Source organism: Pyxicephalus adspersus, chromosome 4 (assembly GCF_032062135.1).
Source record: "Pyxicephalus adspersus chromosome 4, UCB_Pads_2.0, whole genome shotgun sequence".
NCBI lineage: Eukaryota > Metazoa > Chordata > Amphibia > Anura > Pyxicephalidae > Pyxicephalus > Pyxicephalus adspersus.
Window position 1 is genome coordinate 109592901 of NC_092861.1, and position 22119 is coordinate 109615019.

General features: G+C 36.8%; 1 protein-coding gene across 1 annotated transcript in view; it reads right to left on the minus strand.

Annotated features, from left to right (window-relative positions):
- Window positions 1-221: 221 nt before the first annotated feature.
- MTHFD1L (methylenetetrahydrofolate dehydrogenase (NADP+ dependent) 1 like) overlaps window positions 222-22119 on the minus strand; it is a 116554-nt gene continuing 94656 nt past the window's right edge. The window contains exons 27-28 of the mRNA XM_072409272.1: window positions 9963-10052; window positions 222-1389 (exon numbers count right to left, since the gene is read on the minus strand). Of these exons, the coding sequence (XP_072265373.1) occupies window positions 9963-10052 (90 nt within the window). The 3' untranslated portion in view covers window positions 222-1389. The remainder of the gene's footprint in view (window positions 1390-9962; window positions 10053-22119) is intronic.

Consider the following 22119-nt stretch of genomic DNA (forward strand, 5'->3'; position numbering starts at 1 on the left):
ACCTTTAGTCGATATATTGTGACACTGCACTTAGAACTGTGAGTGCCTGGTGTCTTCACACATAATCTGTTGAAAGGTCTACCAAAAAGTCTGCTTAGTGATGGATGAACTAAAAAAAGGAAGGCAATGCCAGATATCCACACACACCATTTACACTTGCACACTTGTTTCCAGACAACAGAAAATTTAAATAAAACAAAACATTGATAAAATAAACAGGATAAACTTAAGCCAAAATGTTTAATAGAAATCTGTAGCGCTTGGCACATCTGCATGGTGGAGGCCCCAGGCCCCCAAACCAGACACCTTTATTTTTATGTGGACAATGAACTAAGGTTGAATATAGAACTTGTTGCTGAAGTGTAACAAACTAATATGGCTCTAATTATTAGAAACCTACAAGGCACCATAATTATGATTGCTAGATAGAGAATCATACCTGAAACTTATTTCAAATTACTCAGTCAAGGAACAGTTTAGGAAAAATTCATCTTGACATATCTAATTTTACAATATCAAATTAACAGCAATTTTGTGAAGGGCAAGGAAGACCTAAATGGAAGGCACTATATTTCTGACAGTGGATAGCACACCATCTTACCACCAGGCACATAAGTATTGCAGCCAGTTACAAACCCAGGAGGCCACATTGGGCCCAGGCCACCACATTTACTGCTTACTGAGTTTAAGGGTAGGATAGTGGGGATACCATACTAGTGCACAAGAAAATACTTTAAACGTAGTATACCTACTGTGTGTGAAAGTAAGTACACCTCATGAAATTTTTTTTATAGTATATTTGAACTAGTTTGAATACATATGCTTGCCTGTTCAAATATGATGAAGTATGCCTATGATGTGAGCTGTAACCCATCCTGCCTACTAAACAGAGCCTTTTGAGTAGAGAAAGGCTAGAACCCTAGTCAGTTTTATATCTGCCTTAGACCCTGTTCCAGCAGGATTGGAAATGGAAGTAAACCTTTTCAACTGATCCTCGGATGGAAGTACAATTCCAACAAATTATAATGTGTGAGTTGATAAAAATATAAATAGGAAAAAACAGCATTTACCACCTGTAGGTCATTTATAGATCATACAGTATACTGGTAGGATAGTATAAATGGCAGTATCAAGCTTGTAACATCTCATAAAACTCCATAAAAAAAACTCTTGAGAGGCAAGTCTAATAATTCAAATAGGTATTGTATAGATAAACCAGTTTTTCTTTGTCCAAGAAGCTTTATATTCAGAGTATCAGTTCTTTGAGAGATTGGATGTGACTGTAAAGAAGCTGTGGTTTCTCTATGGGTCCAGTTGGCGAAGGAAAATAAAAAAGTTCTAAGCATTCCTAGGATTCACAAGGATTCCAGGCACAGGCAGTGCAGAATTCTGGGGAGGAAAAGAAAGTAGATACCCATTTTAATATTTTGTTTAACAGCAGGTTTTAGAAACACACTATTAATTCAACATGAGCAGACAGTAGATCAATTGTGTGGCTGATACTGAAAGCATAGCAGGAACAGATTAAGATGGAACAAAAACGCAACGTAAACAGAATATGCACTTATGGCCCTGAAGGCAGATCATAGAATATCTGTATATGCTTATTCAGATTGAACATTTCCATTCTCAGATTTTATGAATTAATTTGCTTGCTCATAGCATCATGCATTATCATTAGATGACTGTTTATCCTGTCTAGCTCCCTGCATGTTTTTTTGGATAGGTAAGGACATAATTACATTTTACGGAGCAGCAGATTACAGGTTACAGATTACCCTCTTACTGTATACTTTTGTGTACATTTCATAAGTATTAAAAGGTTACCATAAGACTTCTATTTATATTGATCTGCATAAAGTTTGTAAGTAACATCTTAACTAACATTGGGTATAAAAAAAATTTCATAATAAAACAGCAGAATACTACTTTATTTAGTTCCTAATTTTGAAGTCCTTTAGTATGGAAACCTAATTTTATCATTGTGGCTGAGGAAATATGCACCTCAGTGTCTGACACCCTAAGTTGTGTCCATGCTTTACCATACATCATTTATTGCAAGCGAAGTTCATAAAAAACAGGCGTTTCAGAGTTTTTTCCCCTCCCTTTTTCAGTTCTTTGTAGCTATAAAACTACAGAGGAAGTGGCCACATACAGGTCTTTTTAGTACTTCCACTAAATGCTAGGGCATAAAGGTGCAAGTAAAGTTTTTCCCCCAAAAGAATTGCATTTGTAGTATTATTGTTTATAATAAACATTTATTAAGCGCCAACATATTACACAGCGCTGTATTATATAGGGGTTGCAAACGACAGACAAATACTGACAGTGACACAGGAGGAGAGGACCCTGTTCCGAAGAGCTTACAATCTAGCAGGTGGGGGGGCAGTAGGAGGGGATATATGTAGTGGTGGGAAGCAGCAAGGGTTTTAGAAAACAGAAGAAGGTGGGTAGGCAAGTTTGAAAAAATGGGTTTTGAGTAGGAGCAAGCCAAACAGGGCAGTCAGGGCAGCTGTATGAAAGTATTAGAGCCGTGCATATGAAGAAGATATGAGTGAGGAAGTCAGGTCATTGGAGGAGCAAAGAGCGGCTGGGGGAGTATTTTTTTTTACCAGGTCAGAAAGGTAAGGGGGACAAGAACTGAGGAGAGATTTGAAGGCAAAGCACAGGAGCTTGAATTTGATTCTGAGGTGAAATGGAAGCCAACAAAGAAAACTACAAAGAGATGCAGCAGAAGAGGAGCAGAGGGAAGGATGGATGAGTTTGGCTGCAGAATTCATTATAGATTGTAGAGGAGAGAGTCGGGTTAGTGGAATACCAGAGAGGAGGAGGTTACAGTAGCCTAGAAGAGAGATAGGAGCATGTACAAGGAGTTTGGTGGACTCTGGGTACAGGAAGGGGCGCATTTTGAAGATGTTGCGCAGGTCAAGTAACAGGACCTGGAAATGTTCTGAATATGAGAACTAAAATATTAGTGTTTTCATCTGGTGGGAATAAATGTGTATATAGGCCCTAGGGAGGGGAGCCCGTTTGCCAACCCTGGATAAGGTCAATTATATGAAGAACACATAACAATAACAAATCAGTAATTAGAAACCACTGGAGACACAAATCCAGATCATTACCATTTTGGCCCTGTAGGGGCACTAGACAATGAACTACTAGCAAGAATACACAACATTATCCAAATTATATCACATATTCTGACAATGGTGTCGCAAACGTAGGTAAGTTATCCAACGTGTTTCGCCTAATTTAGGCTCTTTAGGTAAATAGTATAAGCTCAGTTTATTCGTGGATAATATATTATTATGCATCGCTCAGCCATCGGTCTCTCCCCTGAATCTCCTTTCTCATACTCAAGGAATTTGCACATGTCTCAGGTTTAGTTGTGAATGAACAGCAATCTATGGCACTAAACATAAATCTTACACCCCAAAACCACTTAGATTATTTGGAAAATAAAATCACCTGTGCTCCCGAGAAGCTGTTCACATGCAATTATCCAACCCTGTTTAGTCAGGTCAAGACCATCATATCAGGGTGGGCTTCCCACCCAATATCATGGATAGGTAGAATCAATTCAGTGAAGACTACAATACTCCCGAAACCGGAATAATAAGAAACCTAGAGTATTGGTCCAAAAATCTCTCTTTATGCTGGGGATGCAGCTGGAATCCTATTTTTCTCAACTAGTGGATGTCAAGGCTCTCCCATGGCTTCCTCCCAAATTACGCCCACCACACATGTATACATTTAATGCAAAGTGCAAAAAGTGTGAGATGGAATTCGCTATTTTAGTGGTCATCTGTCACCATATTTACCTCTACTTCCTATTCAGAGCAATTCTCTATTCCCTCTGGGGATGGAGTCACCGATGGCATTCAATTGGTGGTTCAAGTCGTGGTTATTGGCAAATATGACATACAACACTGTCTATTCTTTGCTTGATAGGAATGGAATGTTGAAATGGGAGGCTATTGATTCAGCCCATCAGGTCCTGGGTAGGGAGTATCTCTAGCTCAGATAATGGATTGGTTTGCTAATACAGGGAAGTACCAACATGAGCAGACTGTTATTTTGGAACACATTTGTCTCAGAACTCCTCTATCCCCAAAACTCATCACTATTTTGTACTCCAAACTCACAGAAGTTACTGTCGCAAGGTCCCATTCTTACATATCTTGCTGGGAAAGAGAGCTTAAACACCCCAAAACTGACGTGGAATGGTTCACCCATTGGACCAGATTGGCTAAAAGTTCCACCGATGTGATTACGCTGGAGGTGGCATACAAGGTAATGATGAGGTGGTACATGGTTCCAATGTGGCAAGAGATCCCTGGGTGGCCTTACTACAACTTAAGCCTCCTAACCTAACCTAACTAACTGCCAATTTGCCTAAAAAGTCAGAGGAAGGGTCTAGTGCTGAGGGAAATTAATGTAGGTATCTTTTATCACAGATTTTTTCAGTTGCATCTGACCCCCTTTTAGGGGATTCTACTCCTGTTCTTCACCGATTTAATTGGTTTTATGTATATTTCATTTTGCAAAGGTAAACCTGTCATTTAGTATAACAGCTGCTAGGTAAGTACCAACCTAATCCAATTGTACGCAGAAATGTCATGACATACTGTACCGGTTGCCACTTTGATTTTGTTTTGTATTTGTTATGTTGTTTGAACTGTAGCTTATTTACATACAATGTGTATTTCTATTTGTAATGTTTTTGTATAAAAATTAAAAAAAAACTTAGAAATTAATGAGACCAAAACCTTATCCAGGACTGAGGGAGACAAGATTAGTAGGATTAAAATTATCTGACCACTTTAGAAACAAACAGTAGTTTAGTACTTTAATTAGAAAGAATAATATTTACCCTTTTATGTAAAATAAAAACTGTGGTGATAGATCCACCTAAATCTAGCTACACTTTAAGAAACCTTTTTAGTAAGACTATATTGATACATTAGGCTCTGTATTTGAGATCATGTCATTATTATGGCTAGGTTATTGCATTAAGAAAAATAGTGGACTAACTTTATGAAGTAAACCAGTGGATCTTTAGGCGTTAGTTATGACTGGGATGTTCCTAAAATGTAAACATATAGATCAATATTTTACAATTTTCTGCAAACCTTGGTATTACTTTGAGCATTGTAAGTCTAAGACAAGCCAAAGAAACTTTCTTGAATAATTTCTACTATGCGTGGAAGCAACATACAGTTGCATACATATATCCTTAGCAATCCAATACATATTTAAAAATAAGATCGGGTCATATTATAACTATATTTTGAAAAATAGCTGCTTGGCTGTGCCCTTGAACTTTAGGGTTTCTCCTGCCCGGTCCAATATGTCAGAATGAAAGAAAATAGGCCGCCTAGGAATAGAGCACAAATTGTAAAAAGCTACCTACGTAGATTATCACAAAAGAATGGAAAACACAAGACAAGAAAGGACTGAAAACACAAAAAAATGGACACTGATTCTTCTTGGCCTGAGCCAGTTACTGAAGTCTGATTTTGAAGACGGCTATGTAAGCTAACAAATATTTAACAAAAATACAATGTAAACTGGGCCAATGAGAATCTGGGAATCCAGGGTGCTCCTCTGTTCAAAAAAGCAACTAAGTATAATGTTAAAAAATATCTCTAAAATGACAGCAGACCAGACCAGTCACATCAGTAAAATTCCCACTTGCCTACTACACCAAGCTGTTCCCATAAATTGACAAAGAACAGAATAAGTACAACAGGTTTAAAAAATTGAGAAATACAATAACTTGAAGCTACTGCGATTAATAAATTAATAAATGGCAAAGGCTGTGTCCAAAGTATAGTAACAACCACATAGTTATGAAGTACTTTCCCTGCTATAAAAATAAATTTCCATTACTGGCCTTAAACAAAAAAACAAAAACTCTGCTCTGGCATAAAATCACATACATTTTTTACTATATCCATATATACACTCCAACAAACTAATCATTGGCAGCTGTTCAAACCTATTGATACCCAGAAAAGAAAAAGAACAAAAAGGTAGGTCCATGTATACAGCATAATCCTAAAATGTTCATTATTTTGTTGAAACATTGGTCTAGCTCATCACTTCTTTATAACACATTAAAGGTGGCCATTTGTAATATTTTGTTAACGTTTTGTGGATTGTGTTGTAATATAACACTCAAAATGATATAGTGCAAATGCAATTACCATGGTTAGGCCACCCAGAATGAAACAGAACCTGAAACTCAGTGTGGGGGTTCACAAAGCCTTTAAAAGGTCAGTGGGTCGACCCATTTTCCTCTTATTAGGAGTTCTGAAAGGCTGTATTTAAAAAAAAAAAAACACATTTAACTAAACTTGTTTTTTTCCAGTGTGGCTGACATACGTGGCTTCCCCATAGCAAAACTTGATTTTTTCCCCCATAATCAACCGTGAAAAGCTGTAGAAGAAAATTATACATGTACAACAAGAAGCACATGATACACAAAAATGAAGTATAAGTGAATTAACTGAAGATCAGGAGGATAAACAGCATTGCTCCCCTTGTGACACAGTCATGGGAACGCCATCAATGTTACATAAGTAGTATAAGTAAGTAGAAGAATAATAGTGGCTACTCATTGTTTTTGATAAAAAATTTGGATCACATTGGCAAGCATGTGAACTTGCCTTTTAAGTCAGTCTGTATGTGAAGTCTTTGAAACAAATTAGAATATACATTATACTGTCCTTATTTTACTGTAATATTATTGGTTTGATGTATAAAACTGAAGGAGTAAAAAATGCCCATCTATAATTCAAAATTATGTACGTCCCCATTAAAATGATTGACTTAATACTGGATTTTCATTAAATTTGTGCCTACACATAAAGCAGACACACTGGGGGGACACAAAGTTTGCTTTTCTAATCATTAGTCAACAGAAATATTACTTTGTGTGGTGTGATGATGCACTGTGGACCTTTGGCTTTGGAAGCTGGTAATGCCACCATGAGTTCTTAGAAGTATTCACCATTCATTGATATTTACTCCTTCATACAAAATTACCTTAATTGCAATACGTTTATGAGTTTTCTTTTATAAACAGCCTATTTTAAATCTTCCTACAACATTTTGAGGTTTAAATCAAGGCTTTGATTAAGCAAGTCCAAAACTCCCATTTCTATTTGGAGCCATTTCTCAGATGATTTGCAAATATACTTTTTATCATTATTATGTTTAAAGAGTAATTTCTAGCTTCAACCTTGGGACAGATGACCTCACATTTTCATACACACATATTTAGAGTTCATTGCAATTTTTCAATACCCTCAAAGGAGCAAATTAACCCCAGATTCATAACATTTCCACCACAATGGCTTAAAGCTGGTATGAGGTTCTTTTGAAATGCTGGGTTTGGTTACTGGTACTGTAGACTAAGCGACTGTTGTTGATTCAGCATTGCAAAATCCAGCAGTCATTTTTTAGTTTTTGGAGACTGAGCATCAATTGGCAATATTTTAGATTTTTCTAACAGTCAAATTAATTTTAAAGAATTTGAAAATCCCTTTAAACACCCTTGCTAAACGCACAAGCTTCTGCAAACTTCTGTGGACCTTGGAATGCTTCTTTACCATTAAAACACAACACAAGTCAATAGCAAAGTGAACACTAGACCATAAATATCTGAAGTTAAAGACAGGGCCCAAAATTATATTCAGGGTCAACATAGAACTGAATTTTCACTATATCTGTGCTAATGCATTTTGGTTCAGGATCACAAGAGATGAGGTGTCCTTCGAATTGAATTGAAACCATTTTACCTGTAACAGCAGAGCATTATTTCAAATGTCAGATTATGTCCCTGAAACCTGTTATACAGGATCTAAAATTGCTAGTACTTTCTGCAGTGATCTTTTCTACAGTGTACAGAAGGAAGACTGAAATTTTTAGCTAGAAGAGACCTTCTACCAATAAAGTTTTTCAGAAACTTCAGTGGTCACTGGAAGTTTCCACAAAAAAATACTCCAAATTTGGTATTAACAGTTTGCCACAGAGCCCATTACATGGGGAGCATACCTGATTCTTGTAAACTAATACATATGGATGCAATGCTGCTTTATAGTGATCACAAATCGCAATTACTCAAACTTCATTAAATCCTGGGCAACTGAAGATAAAATATAAAATAGTTACCCAGTTCAAAAAAAAAAAAAAAAAGAAAGTATACTGCCGCAAGGGCATTAGATCAGGAGTCTGACTAAACTGAAGAGTGTGTTAATGCTGAATATTGTTTGAAATGTTGTGTAACCCTTTCTAGAAGCATTCATTCAGTGTCAGGAGGGTAAGTAAACTGCTCCTTTGATGCTGTTAATGTAGATTCAAATTTAGTTAGTCTGTACAGAAAATTAGAAACATTTGTCTTGTCATACTAATTTAGATCTAAACTAGATACACTCATGAAAGTACACAAGACAAAAGTGGACATCCAAAAGGCCAGTGATCTCCGTTTTAAAAAGGATGAAAAACTTCTTGTATAAATGTGGCAAACATTCACTGCAAGTGTATTTGCCCTATGATGAGTGCAGTATTAAAGCTCTAACCACCTAGGAAGTTGGTACAACATCATGATCTTCTTGACTGCATATTGCAGGCTGTCAATCAAATATTGGCTAATCAAAGTCATCTGCAGCAAGTACAAGCCTGAATTAATTGAAAGGGATTGCATAAATGGTACAGCTGCATAACAATTTTCTTCTAGAGCGTTACAGTACATTTATGTGGGATAGGCCAGTCCCTTACACAGAGACATATCCGTTCCTCATTACAAATTCTGTGCTAAATGTTTCATTTGAAGAAGGGTAGATAAAGCGAAACTTTACATCCAAATTACAAAACATTTAAAAGGGTAAATTATTTCTTTGGTGGGTTGTAAGTTTCCTTCATATTCAGCATTTATGCATAGTATAATTGCCTATTATGGCATATACACATGCACCGTACAGTGTTGATGTGAAACAAAAAACTATGCCAAAGCCATTTTTTTTTTTTTTGACAAAAGACATTGCAAATCCCATGGCAATTAGCTCGACTTCATGGTGACTGTGTAGAGTTTGAACTGCAAGAGAGGTATTGGAAAGAATTTGATATGCACGTTGTAGCCAAATGCATTTTAGAACATCAAAAATTGAGTGCTTTTGTTCATGGGGCTCATATAGCCCCAGGTAAAAGTAGCATATAGCAGGGGTCCCCAACCCCTGGTCCAATAGTGGGCACCATCTGACAGGTGCGAGAGCACAGATACCAGTGGTGGTCTGCGGCTCTGGACGGTGAACTCCCTAGCATGGTTGAGAGAAGGACCCTGCTTGGGGGGGCGCAGTGGCCAGAGTCACAGACCATGTCTCCCGTAGGGATCGCAGGCTCAGAGTGGTGGGCGGGTTGTGTCCAAAGACACAACCCGCCCACTCTCCTATTGCTGGCTCAGACCTGTGATGGGAGAGTGGGCGAGTTCTGGCATTTTGACGTCACTCGGGAAAGTTTCGGCATGCGCAGTCCGGAGTCTGTAGATTTAGTGGTCCGCGAGCTCTGAAAGGTTGGGGACCACTGGCATATAGGATATATAACATCTTGAAATAGATTGTATTTACTGGGGAACCAAGTCATAATCAAAACAAGGGCTTTATAATGCACAGGGGATATAGTTTTAAGCTTGACTATACATCCCTCAATTGCCTACACTAAAAATAGACCTGTAAAACAAAGAGGAGGATAATCTACCCACTTTATGTAACTCTAACATACTGTAGATTATGAATTCTGGATGTGACTATTTTTTTTTTAGATAAACGGGTGTACCTAAAAGCTATCCATATATATTATATATTTAAATATTTTTTTGTTTAGCCTTAATGTAATAAATCAAAAGAGTATTTAAACAAACGCTAAAATATAAACTTCTTTGCATACCCGTAACTTACTCAGAAAAGTCCTTTTACTTCTTCAGTGTCAGGATCAAGGTCAATGTCATAAAAGCAAGGTCTTGTCGGCAGTCCTGGCATGGTACTCATCTACGAGAGGCAAGAATGGTACATTAATAAATTTGTCATATTATGCAGACGGAGAAAAGATACTTTATTGGACTGAAATAAAATATATAAACCTTAATTAATGAAAAAACTGCATTACTATCTAAACCATTTCATTGTATATTACAGTTCACTGAATAATAATACTTTGTAGATTAATATACACAAATGTAAAAGTAAAAATCTGCATACATAGGCTGATAATCTTGGATGACTGGGGATGTTTTACACATCACTTTAAAGCCTTCTAAACCATTAATCACTTTTTTTTGTTTTTAGCAAAAAGATTATGGTGCAGCGGTAATTGGTTAAAAGACTGGTATATGCTTTTTACATTGCTGACCAGTGGAAAGAATGTCGCCTTTTCAGATAGACGAAAAGACTACTGGTATCAGTGGTAACGGACCAAGAGCACAAATTGTGGATTGCTCAAGGAAACCCTAGCAACCTCTGGTGGAACCCTTGTTGAGAAACACTGCTCTATATCCTCAAGCTGCACAACGCCCATAAACATTAAATGACTAGAAAAAATATACACAAAGTAAACTTGTTTTTCTATTAGTTTTTGGTGTGAAAAAAAAGAACTTAGAAATAGTATGTTAAAACTTGCATAAATATTTCCTCAACCATATAAGTTTATTTGAATCCTGGGTATAGACATAAATAATGTTCAGCTAGAATCCACATATTTTATCAACTGCAAATTGAAACAATGTAAGAATCTTGGGAACCAATTATAAATAGGCCCCCACAGTATTTAAGGCATAAATTACTGTTTAATAAAACCACAAATAACTTGTAGAGGGAAAAAATGTAAATTGGCATACAAAACAGATTTTATGCTGTATATATATATTATTGAATGTGTTACCACAGCTCACGACAGCAGCATCTCATGTGACGCTATGATGGAGTGACAACTATTCTAATTTGCGCCTAATGCTCCATATGCTGCACTGCAAAGTCACACACTATAGTTTATTGTGCTAAGCTATGATGGGTAAGGCAGCACATTTTAATGAATGCTAAACACAAAAACAAAAAGTCTTCAAAAATGCTGTGGGTAAACAACCATTAAAGAGGCTGTTTTGAGGTTTAGATTTTTTGAACTGTAGAAAACATTGTGGCAATGGAGTGACCCCCAAGTAAAGCAGTGCAATATTTATACTTTTTGTCTTTTTCGCGTTTGAGTTGTCTTTTAGATGAATGGTCTGCCTAACATGGTAATTCGCAACTTCAATGTGTGTCTAAACATTTGTATATAGGCGTGAATGGGCCCTTAGGCATGATCAAAGTAACGGTTTAAATAAAAAAAAAACAAAAGACAAAAAATTATTAAACTAGGTCATGCAATTCTGGTGCTCCCTCTTGCTATATAAAACAGCAATTTATAGCTGCACCTTTCTGACTATATAGAGCAGACCACATTCTGCCTGTATGAACACAATTCTAGTCTTAGGATTTGATAAAGTCAGTGGGCCTGATTTATCAAAGCTCTCCACGGCTGGAGAGAATACACTTTCACCAGTGAAGCTAGGTGATCAAGCAAACCTGGAATGGATTTTTTTAATGTCATTTGCTATTTGCTAGCAAATGCTTTGAATCCTGGACCAGATCCATCCCAGGTTTGTTGGATCGCCCAGCTTCACTGGTGAAAGTGTATTCTCTCCAGCCTTGGAGAGCTTTAATAAATCAGGGCCATTATGTTAACTGGTTGACTCCGCATGAAAGGGATGTATGATCTTTCAATTTAACACAGTCCCAGGGACTGACAGCAAGTCATGCTGAGTGATGATCAGCCAGTCCTGACTGACTGAATCTCCATGTTGGATTCTACCTTATACTTAAAAGGAGAAAAAAAATTATTTTCATATTCACACAATATTAGATCTAGATAATGCTTGGGAATAAGCTTGATTTCAGAGGAAACCAGGAGCTCATTACATTAAAAACCACCAACACCATGCTTTTGTAGTTGCTTTCAACCACAACACACAAAATAAAACCTTATATAACCCTAAAACCTAAATAGTTGACAAAATGTTTCAGGCAAAACCCTAGCATGAAGAACATATCAGATTTCTTTTCCTGATGGTTACAGCAATGTTTTTTGTGCGTTGAGAAGAGCTCTGCTATTTAACCTTCATTTCGAAGATCTCTTTTTATAACTTATTACATGCTGCCAATAAAAAGAATAGGCAGGAAAGGTGACTACTGAGAACATGTTGTGTTTTTCACTGGCCTCCACGAACTTTACTGAATTTACTAAAAGGATTCTTGGAACTCTATTGGATTCCAAAGCATTACAGTTATTGACTCAGATCATTTGATTAATTAAACAATTTCATGGCAAAACAACTCTCCAGAGCATCTGGCTACATTGTAAAAGCGACAGGAACTCATTTCACACACATTTTTTCATTAGGGCTTTAGTGTTCATTCTGAGGTCAGTTAGAATGAAAACAAATCTAAAAAGGCCTCTAGACAGAGGAAATAAAATAAAAGGTACATAAATCTAAACAGCAGGTTTACATTGTAAAAATGGGTCTTGCCAATTACTGCATCTTTTGGAATAATTCTTTGTTTCACGGTCTTTCTGAAAAGTCATGTCTAGATAACGTGGTCATACTCAAAACTTCTTTAAAGTAGAAACACATGTACTGCTTCTCAAACAGATTAATATTTGTGATCAGGTAAAATCTTATAAAGTTTTGGCAAATGGCAGCAATTGATTCATTAAGTACTTTTAAACAGTATTTATGTTGCCTGAACTTTGTAAAACAAACCTGAATTATGTAAAAAAAAAATATCCTGTAGACAGCAGATTTACTCATTCCATGCCGATAATTTCAACTAATTTTTAGCTTAGGTTTCACAAACTTCCTGCTTTGCCGATTGCTTTGTAAGTAATGTCTACCTTCCTCACAGAGACCTTAAACAGGAACTTTACATAACCTGAAATAAATTGTGAACAGGAAGGTATTCCTTTTTTTTTTTTTTATTACAGAAGGGACAGAGGATGTCCTATGCGCAGTTCAGTGTGCTATACTGTGGTATCCCAGCATCCCTCCATAGCTGCCAGGCATGAATGGACTCTCTCACATGCAAGGTTAGGCCACAGTCACACGTCAGATAATTCTCGCCTCAGGGCTAGTATCATTCCCCCTCCTCCCCTCTCCCTAGAGCAGAACGTCATGCATCTTTCAGTCACGATCCTTTCCAACAACAAAATTCTTACGTGTGTACATAGCCTTAAGCTACGTACACACTTCCAATTATTATCGTTGGTAAACGAACGACGAACGATCCTGCACGATATCTGCGAACGATCGTATAGCACCGATCCTGTACATACAGATAACGACACAATCGTTCGTAGATATTGTACACACAATAGATGCGATCGTTTGAACGATACAGGAAGTTACGTGCACCACAGGAAGTGAACGAACGTTCGTTCATCACGCATGCTCAGACCATGGACGATCAATGAACGATCGTACACACGAACGATGGTCAACGATCGTCGTCCAATCCAATCCGCCGGTCGGGTCGTTCATTTCCAACGACTTTCCTCGTTTGTCGGCGTCGTTGGTTACTTTTTTTACGAACGATTTTTGCCCAATCGATCGTTCGTCGTTCATTTTGAACGATAAAAATTGGAAGTGTGTATGCAGCTTAACATCATTCTGCTCTGGCCAATCAAGATAGCTAAAGATCACGAACTGGAAGAGGACCGGGTGAAGATGGTAATGCCTTAATAAAACGAATGACATAATAAAAATAAAAAAATCAGTCAGTAGGTTTTTTATTTATTGCTGAAGGGACATAACATTAACCTTCTGCAATAAACAACCTGTATGCTTGTATTTTTATCTAATTTACAAACACACATTTCCAAAAGAGCAGGACAATTTCTAAAAATGCAATGACAGAATTATGTTTTACAGTAGAAACACTGAAAATCTTTTCTTTATTTGTTAAACAAATTTAGAAATGCTCCCTGAAACAATATGCAAAGCAAAAGCTATACATTCATTTAGTGCAGAAAAGGTGAGTTCTCTGGGTCCAAGCTCATCAGAGGTGGACCAAAACAGAATGAAAAAGTGTACTGTGGCCAGAGAAGTCTATGTTTTAGATTGTATTTAGGAAAATGTGATATCAGATTGAATCTACATGCAAAAAATGAAAAAGACCATCCCGACTTATCAATGAAATCTGCAAAAAACAGTATCTGGGATGGTATGGGGGTGCATCAGTGCCCATAGTATTGGAGATCTTTATATCTGTGGCACTGATGCTATGATAGGCTTACGCTAGAATTTTAGAGACATATCCAGATAAAGGACATAATTTCCCTGGAACTTAATGTATAATTCAGAAAGGCACTGCCAGGCTTTATTCTGCACAAATTCTAGGAAGTGTAGCTTCCTAGACAGTCTGTGTGCTTGACTAACCTGGCTACACTTTAGATCTGTCTCCTATTGAAAATGACTGGTGCATCATGAAGAGGTAAATCAGACAAATGGACTGTGAGACGCTAAAGTCCTAAATACAGCAAGAATGGCTAAATCCCACTTGAAAGACTGGGAACTGAAGAAACTAATTTTTGCAAACGATTACTTTGTGTAATTAAAAGAAATGTGGATGTGACTTATTGGGAAACTTGACTCTGTCCCAACTTTTTGGAGTGCTTTCTAAGCATTACGTTCTAAATATGTTTAGAGCACAGTATAGGCTATATGTCTGGTGGGGTTGGTTAGTAGATATAATAGAGAGTGGTCCTTTTTAACAGGCGGTTTGCCAACCCTTGTATAGTATATAAATAGAGAAACACAAAGAAGGCAAGTGATCAAATGTATTCATGATTCAGTCTCATAATACATACAATAGTATGCTGGTGCTGGTTACAATTACAAATGTCTGGGAAAAGCATGCCCAGATTTTTAGACAAGAGGCCCAATTTGGGCACTAAACAATACATTTCTAACAGGAATATATCAACATTTTAGGTTGTGTCGCATATGTCTGTTGATACCCGACGCGTTTCGCCCAGTTTAGGCTTCTTCAGGGTTTTTTTAGCAAGGTCCGACACAGTGATTGGAAGTATCTAGGTTCATAAGGTTTAATACATATTGTCAGTGTGGTAATAATGTGAAAAATACATACTACCAATGAATAATAATAATATTATTAGATGAAATTCATGCTAGTTATCGGTACACACTTTTGAAAAAAAGACATACTATTAAATAGAATTGAACATAGACAATAACAGTCTAGTGTAATGCATATAATAAAAGTAAAATCAAGACTTACTGGGGTAGTGGCAGATTATGTTGCAAAGATAGTTTGTTTGGGATAAATATATATCTATAGGATACACTGGAAAGTAGGAGTAAATAGGTATGGACATAAGTAGTGTGGTAATAGGGATTGAGAAGTCATAAGGTTTTTGGCCATAAAATATTTAACCACCCTAGCGATAAACCCGACCTTGAATCGGGTTAAAAAAAATTACAATTATCGATAAACCCGAACTTTTCTCACTGTATGAAAATACAGTGGGAAAAGTTCGGGTTTATCGATCACTTACCTGGTCCCGCTGCAATCATCCAGCGTCGTGTTGCAGCCTCGTCCTCCAGCGTCGATCTCCAGCTTCGGGTGCCTTCTCCGAGAAGCCGGACGGCGGAGAAGAAGAAGCCGGCCGGGTTCTTCTCCGTCCGTAGCGTGTGCCTGTCCCTCGGCGATGACGTCGGCGCGTGTGCGGGAAATTCAAATTGAAACTCATTCAAACACTTTTTGTATTGGATTGAATACAAACTCCTGTATCCAATCCAATACAAAATAATTCAAAAAAAAAATACAAAGTATGTAATTGGTAAACTCAAACTCTCATTTTGTATTGGATTGGATACAGGAGTTTGTATTCAATCCAATACAAAATGAGAGTTTGAATTTTGTTCTCATTTTGTATTGGATTGAATACAAAGTCCTGTATCCAATCCAATACAAAGTAATAGAAAATATATTTATGTGGTTTTGTCTATAGGTATGTGACGGACACTAGGGAGGTGTTTTAGAAAAATATATTACTATACAGTATACCGAATTATCGCATTTTCAGTATTTTTCATTTATTTATGTATTCTTGTTTAAGCTGATTTTTGTGTCTTTAATTTTATTAAAAGTAATTTTTTTTTACATGATTGTGTGTTTCAAACATTTTTTATATTCATGATATCTACTAGAACCCTGTTCGGACATATTTCTGTAAGTTACAGGTCTACAATTTAAAAAAAAAAAATTTCATGAAAAACAGTGTAACGCTTTTGGAACAGAAATCTAGACATCAGTGTAACGCCCATGTGGTTAAATGTATTAGTAAAGGTGCAGTTTGGAAATAGGGATGATAATATAAAATACATTTATATGTATACCAGTGAAATGTGAGTATACTCTAGGGGACAATATCATGGATATATTCATATATATATACATATTATTAAATACTTTTTATAAATCTCTTATACTTACCCATCTTTAGGAAGACACTTTCCCATCTGACTCACTACACTACCACCAAGAGATTTGATCTATCATATCCAGATTCAAACAGTCTGACCCTGACGAGTGACTCAACCCATATTCAAAAGGTAAACCCTCATTTACCTTAAAATATTGAATTGACCCCTATAGATTTATTATATCTACCAATAGACTTTGAATGATTTAATTTATAGAAGGGTTCTCTCTTTCAACTCACAGTTCTAAGGAAGAGACCCTTTTCCTCGTCTATTTATAATATTGGTCGACGGATGCACGGACCAACCTTCACCGCACCCATGAAATATTTGTAAATTGTGCTAAAACCCTTAACAGGAGTATAAATTGCTACTTCAAACATTAGGTATGTATTGCTGTACCTATTGCTATTCTTTGAAAAAAAAAAACCCTTTTCATATATGCATACCTAATCTTACTCATATTCAGCATTATCATCAGCACCAACTACATATACACACACCCCCTGTGGGGCATGTTCCTAACTTCGGGTAAGTGAGTAACAATAGTATTTTTTATCCATATATGCTTCTTTGTTTAAACACTAGCATTTTATGCCTCCTTAATTACTGTCTGAATTAATCACTCTGAACATACCTAGAGGAATTTTTTGACTTTAGTCATACTTACTAATTACCTACAAATCATTGTTTAATATTTTATGTCCCGAGTATGCCTGTATATCATGCTATAACTGTATTCAATTTATGATGCATTTATTTGGATAGCGAGTCCGTTCAATATAACGGGCTCATGTGGGAATAAGGCAGATAGAACAAGAGTATAGGAGGCTCCCATTCATCTGCTAAGGATGCATCTGTAAAAAAATCGATGCCCACGTTCCTGCAAGTCGGGTGGTGTGCAGGGGGTATGTAAGTGTGGCGAGTATGAAAGTCAGAGTATCCAGAATAAGAGAGAATAGGCTATAATGAATAAAGAAACTGTGGAGATAATAATGTCTAATGAGAGGTGATGATATTCAAGAAATATTTAGACACATCCATATACATTTATATCTTAGTACTTACATAGTAGTGATAGAGTAAAATATGCAACAAGGAAATCTTGCTAAGATTGCTATAGCCAACATAATACAAATATTATGTACATACAAAGCAAATGTCTATGGTAATACATTTAAAGTCTTGAATAAAACCTTATCAAAAGTACAACGAAAACTTAGTCAAACATAGAAATCATATTGTGATCATATCATCTTGTGATAATCAGAGTAATGTATACATAGATATTAAATAGTTCGTTGAAAATAAACAAAGATGAAAGAATATAGTAATAAGTATACACATGTTAAGTTGGATATTACTATAACATTGATAGTGTATCTATGTACCATGGTAGAGGTGAATACTATGAGAGGTTGGTCATCCCTCATATCATTGCAAATATGTAACATTAACCTTTTAAGAAAGGTCTAAAACTGAACACATCGTTAAGACCTGGAAAATGATTTGCTTTCAATGTGAATATCCATTTAGTGTCACATTGTAAGAGAATGGTATCGAAATCACCTCCACAAGGGTTTGGTGTATTTTTTTCTAAAGCTGCAAACTTAATGCAGTTGACGACCATTTTTAATTGAGTAGATATGTTCATAAATACCTTTCCTGAATGGTATTTTGGTTTTTCCCACATAATAATGGTCACATGAGCAAATGATCAGGTAAATGTTGCCTGATGATAGGCAATTAATGTGACGTTTGAGCTTGTGCATAGAGCCATTAGGAAGTTTGGGTATAGAGTTTTTGAAAATCCAATTACATTGTCCACAGGCCTCACAGGCATATGTACCATGGAATATGATGTCTTGTTCAGTGGTAGGGGGTGGATTTTAGTGGCTATGGACCAGAGAATCCTTGAGAGAACCTGTCTTTTAGTATGTTATCATGGGTCTCGGGCCCAAGTGGGTCAAAATGTTTGGGTCAGATGTGAGGATATTGCAATGTTTACAAATAGTTTTCTGAATGTTGGGATGATGTTGGTTGAATCGTGTAATTATTGGAATCTTAAGTGTGGTGGGAGATGGGTGTTTTTTGAAAATAAGGTCATCCCAGGTGAGGCTGCAAACTCTCTCTCCTTTTGAGATGTTTTTTGCTGTAGCCCCTTAGTGTTAGCATTTCAGTGCTTTAGCTTCTAATCTAAAATTTTGTTCTGATGTACAATTGCATTTGATCTGGAGCATTTGGCTTTAAGGGATGCTGTTAACTAGGGATCTGAGGTGTGCACTTTGGGCATGTAGAATTGTGTTCCCTGTCGTCTCTTTCCTATATAGAGAGGTGTGGATAAAGAGGTCCTAGGAGATAAAGGTGGTAATATCTAGAAAGGAAATCTAAGTGGGGTGCGAGCAAAAAGGGAATTTGAGGTTATAATCATTTGTCTGGATGAATTGGTGGAGATTGACCAGGCGATGGGGGCTTGTCCAGATGATGAGAATATCATCAATATAGCGGGTCCAAAGTTTGATGTAGGGAAGGAGGGGGGAGAAATTGGTGTCAGAAAAAAAGATTTTTCTCCCAGTTTCCTTGGGTTTGTAGATAGGTGACATTGTTGGAGGTAAATAAATTACGTGTCAAAATGTACTGTTTTAGGGAAAGAATGAATTGGTTATAGGTATGGAGTGAGGGATCGCTTGTAAGCAAAGTAGTGGCTATTGATTTCAGACCCCTAGTGTGGGGTATGCTGCTGTATAAAGCTTCAACATCGCCTGTGATGAGTAAGGAATCTTGGGGAACCCTCATGTTGTGTAACTGCAAAAGTTGAATAGTGTCTCTGAGGTAGGAGGGGAGGTTGGTGACATAAGGTCTCAAATACGTATCGATGAGATCACTGGCATTGGCGGAGATCGAATTGATGTCTGCTATATTGGGGCGGCCTGGTGGGTTGTGCGGGTTTTTATGGACCTTTGGGAGGCAATAGAAGGTTGGTATAACTGGGAATTTGTTCCACAGAAAGTCCTTGATTTTGTTATCAATGCATCCAGATGTGTGTGCTTGGGTAATAAAGGAGATAAATTCACAAATTGGTAAGTAGATTCACAAATGTTTGCATGTGTGCATTATGGGAGATAGGAGGAAAGTATGTGGATCTCTTATGTTAAACAGGTAGTAAAGGGCACTTCTCGGGTGGGTGGGTGGCTGGAGGGTAGAGGATCCAGAAAGCTAGTATAGTAGTTTTTGTAGTATTTTTAGGATCCTGTAGTCTTGAATTTTGAAATCTTTAAGTCAGACACATCTATGGGTTTGTTGGGTTCAAAGTCTTTCTTATACATAAGTTTAAGGGTGAGGTTGCGGGCGAAGAGATGTATATCTATCTAATCAGTTCAAATTTGTTAAGTTGCCCTGAGGGGCAAAAAGACAAGCTCATTCTCAGAGCTTCCTCCTCTATTGGTCCTGTGTTCTGGTTTTGGGGATTGTGCCTAATGAGACAATGGGAGATAGTAAGGATGGTGGGGAAGTATGGGGTGTAGGAAGATGTGTGTTGGAGACTAAATCGTCTGTAGATTGAGCAATGTTGGTGGGATCACTGACTGAAGTGTGGTCACCAATGGTGGGAGTATCTAGGGGGATATTGAGGGTTTGTTGAGTGAGGGGTGGTAATGGTAAAGAGGTGCTGGGGATTAGTATCGGTGAGTCGATAGTGGAGGGTTTTTTCTTGTGGTCCTGTTGGGTGTGTTCACTGAGATCATTTTTTTAACATTTTTTCCCTTGGTCAGATGTTCAGGTGTTGTGTATAGTTGGATTCTGGGTTGGGTGTGGGGTTTCTCTAATTTCTAAACGTTTATGTTGAACAAACAGAAGCAAGTTTGTCAATGAAAAAATCTTTTTCATTTTAGCTGTTAAATGAAAAAGTTTTTATTGCATTTTTGGAAAGCATCCCGTCTTTTTTTTTTAAAAATTGGGTTTGTTAATGAAGCTATACTATAAAATAAACTTCAGCCTCTTACATTATGAGAATAGGATAAGATAGGAAACAGTGACTATTGTAGAAAAAGTAGCATTTTCACTTGCATTTAAGGACCAGTTCCAGTAATAAAATCAGACATCACTTGCAGTGCTAACAATATTTTATTTTTCCCATTTAGGGATCAAGATATTGCACACTAGCTTCCAAGATGCTAGGTTATTCCAAATATAATAAAACAAACCTAATTTAAACAAAGTTCCTGTTGAGAGATTTTAACAATATTTAGATTATTAAATAGTAATGCTAGGTTCACAAGTGTGGTGAAGTTGCAGTGTGCTTACCACTTCCTCATGCCAAGAACAACTTCGGACACTGGCTCTTTAGGAACCAGCGCTACCATGCACGTGTGTTTGAGCCACGTAGAATTATAGGATTTAGAGGTAGCTTTGAACCTGCCCTAATTCTTGTGGACACTAGTTAATTGTCCAATTTCAGCACTGCCAATTAACACTCGGAACTACAAAGCAGATTTAATTAATGGCTTACAATTGAGTGGGATGAACTGGTCCCATACACTGATTGAGAACTGACCCACTAAGCAAGAGGGCTATGTTCTGAATTTAAAACAAATGATTATGGGTAACTTAAAGCAACCAACACTAATTTACTGTGACCAGATTAAAGATGATTTCTAATTGACAGAGGCACTCTAGAACTCCGCCAATACAAATTACTAAAACCTATTTCAGTTCTATACAAAATGTATTGACGAGATATGTTTAAGCATATAGAAAAGCCAGGGTTAGACATGCAGTTATGATTAAACATAAGAAAACTGGAGGCCTGGGACTACCAGAGTTACATGATTATTATAAAGCATCAGTATTGACTGCGTTACAATATTTTTTTTACTGAATTTAATGATAGATTATGGATTAATATGGAGCATTCTTTTTGTAAGAAGAATTTGGCAACTTTATACATGGCAAAGTCAATAGATTCTTCAATAAGGCTGCCTGCTTATTCAACAATACAAACTGTCTTTTCAGTTTGGTCTGGAGTGGTTTCCAAAACCAATCCGAATACGGTAACCATGGAATTTCTGATAACAATTGATGTCTATTTATATATGATTCAAAAGATCAATATTGGGCACTGGAAACAATTATATCTCTATACTTTTCAAGATATACACTCTTGTCCATCTATGTATGTCTCGTACAGATGCTTACTTTTTGTTTCCATAAGACTTATCCACATATAACATTATATATACAACCTCAATTAGTGATTTTTTTAAAGAGAACATCTCAATTAAAGGTATTCTGATTGCTTACAGAGCACTCCAGGGGAAACAAGATTTTTGTAAGACAACAGCATTTTAAAATGGGAGATTGAATTGAATATAACCCACCAAGATGGCAAAGAGCTATTCAATCTGCCTATAAATACACACAATGTATTTCTCACTGGGAATCCTACCTCAAACCTCAAAATATTGCTTGGGTGGTAAAGAACACCATGTGTAATAGGGAAATTTGATTTGTCAGTATCACAACAATAT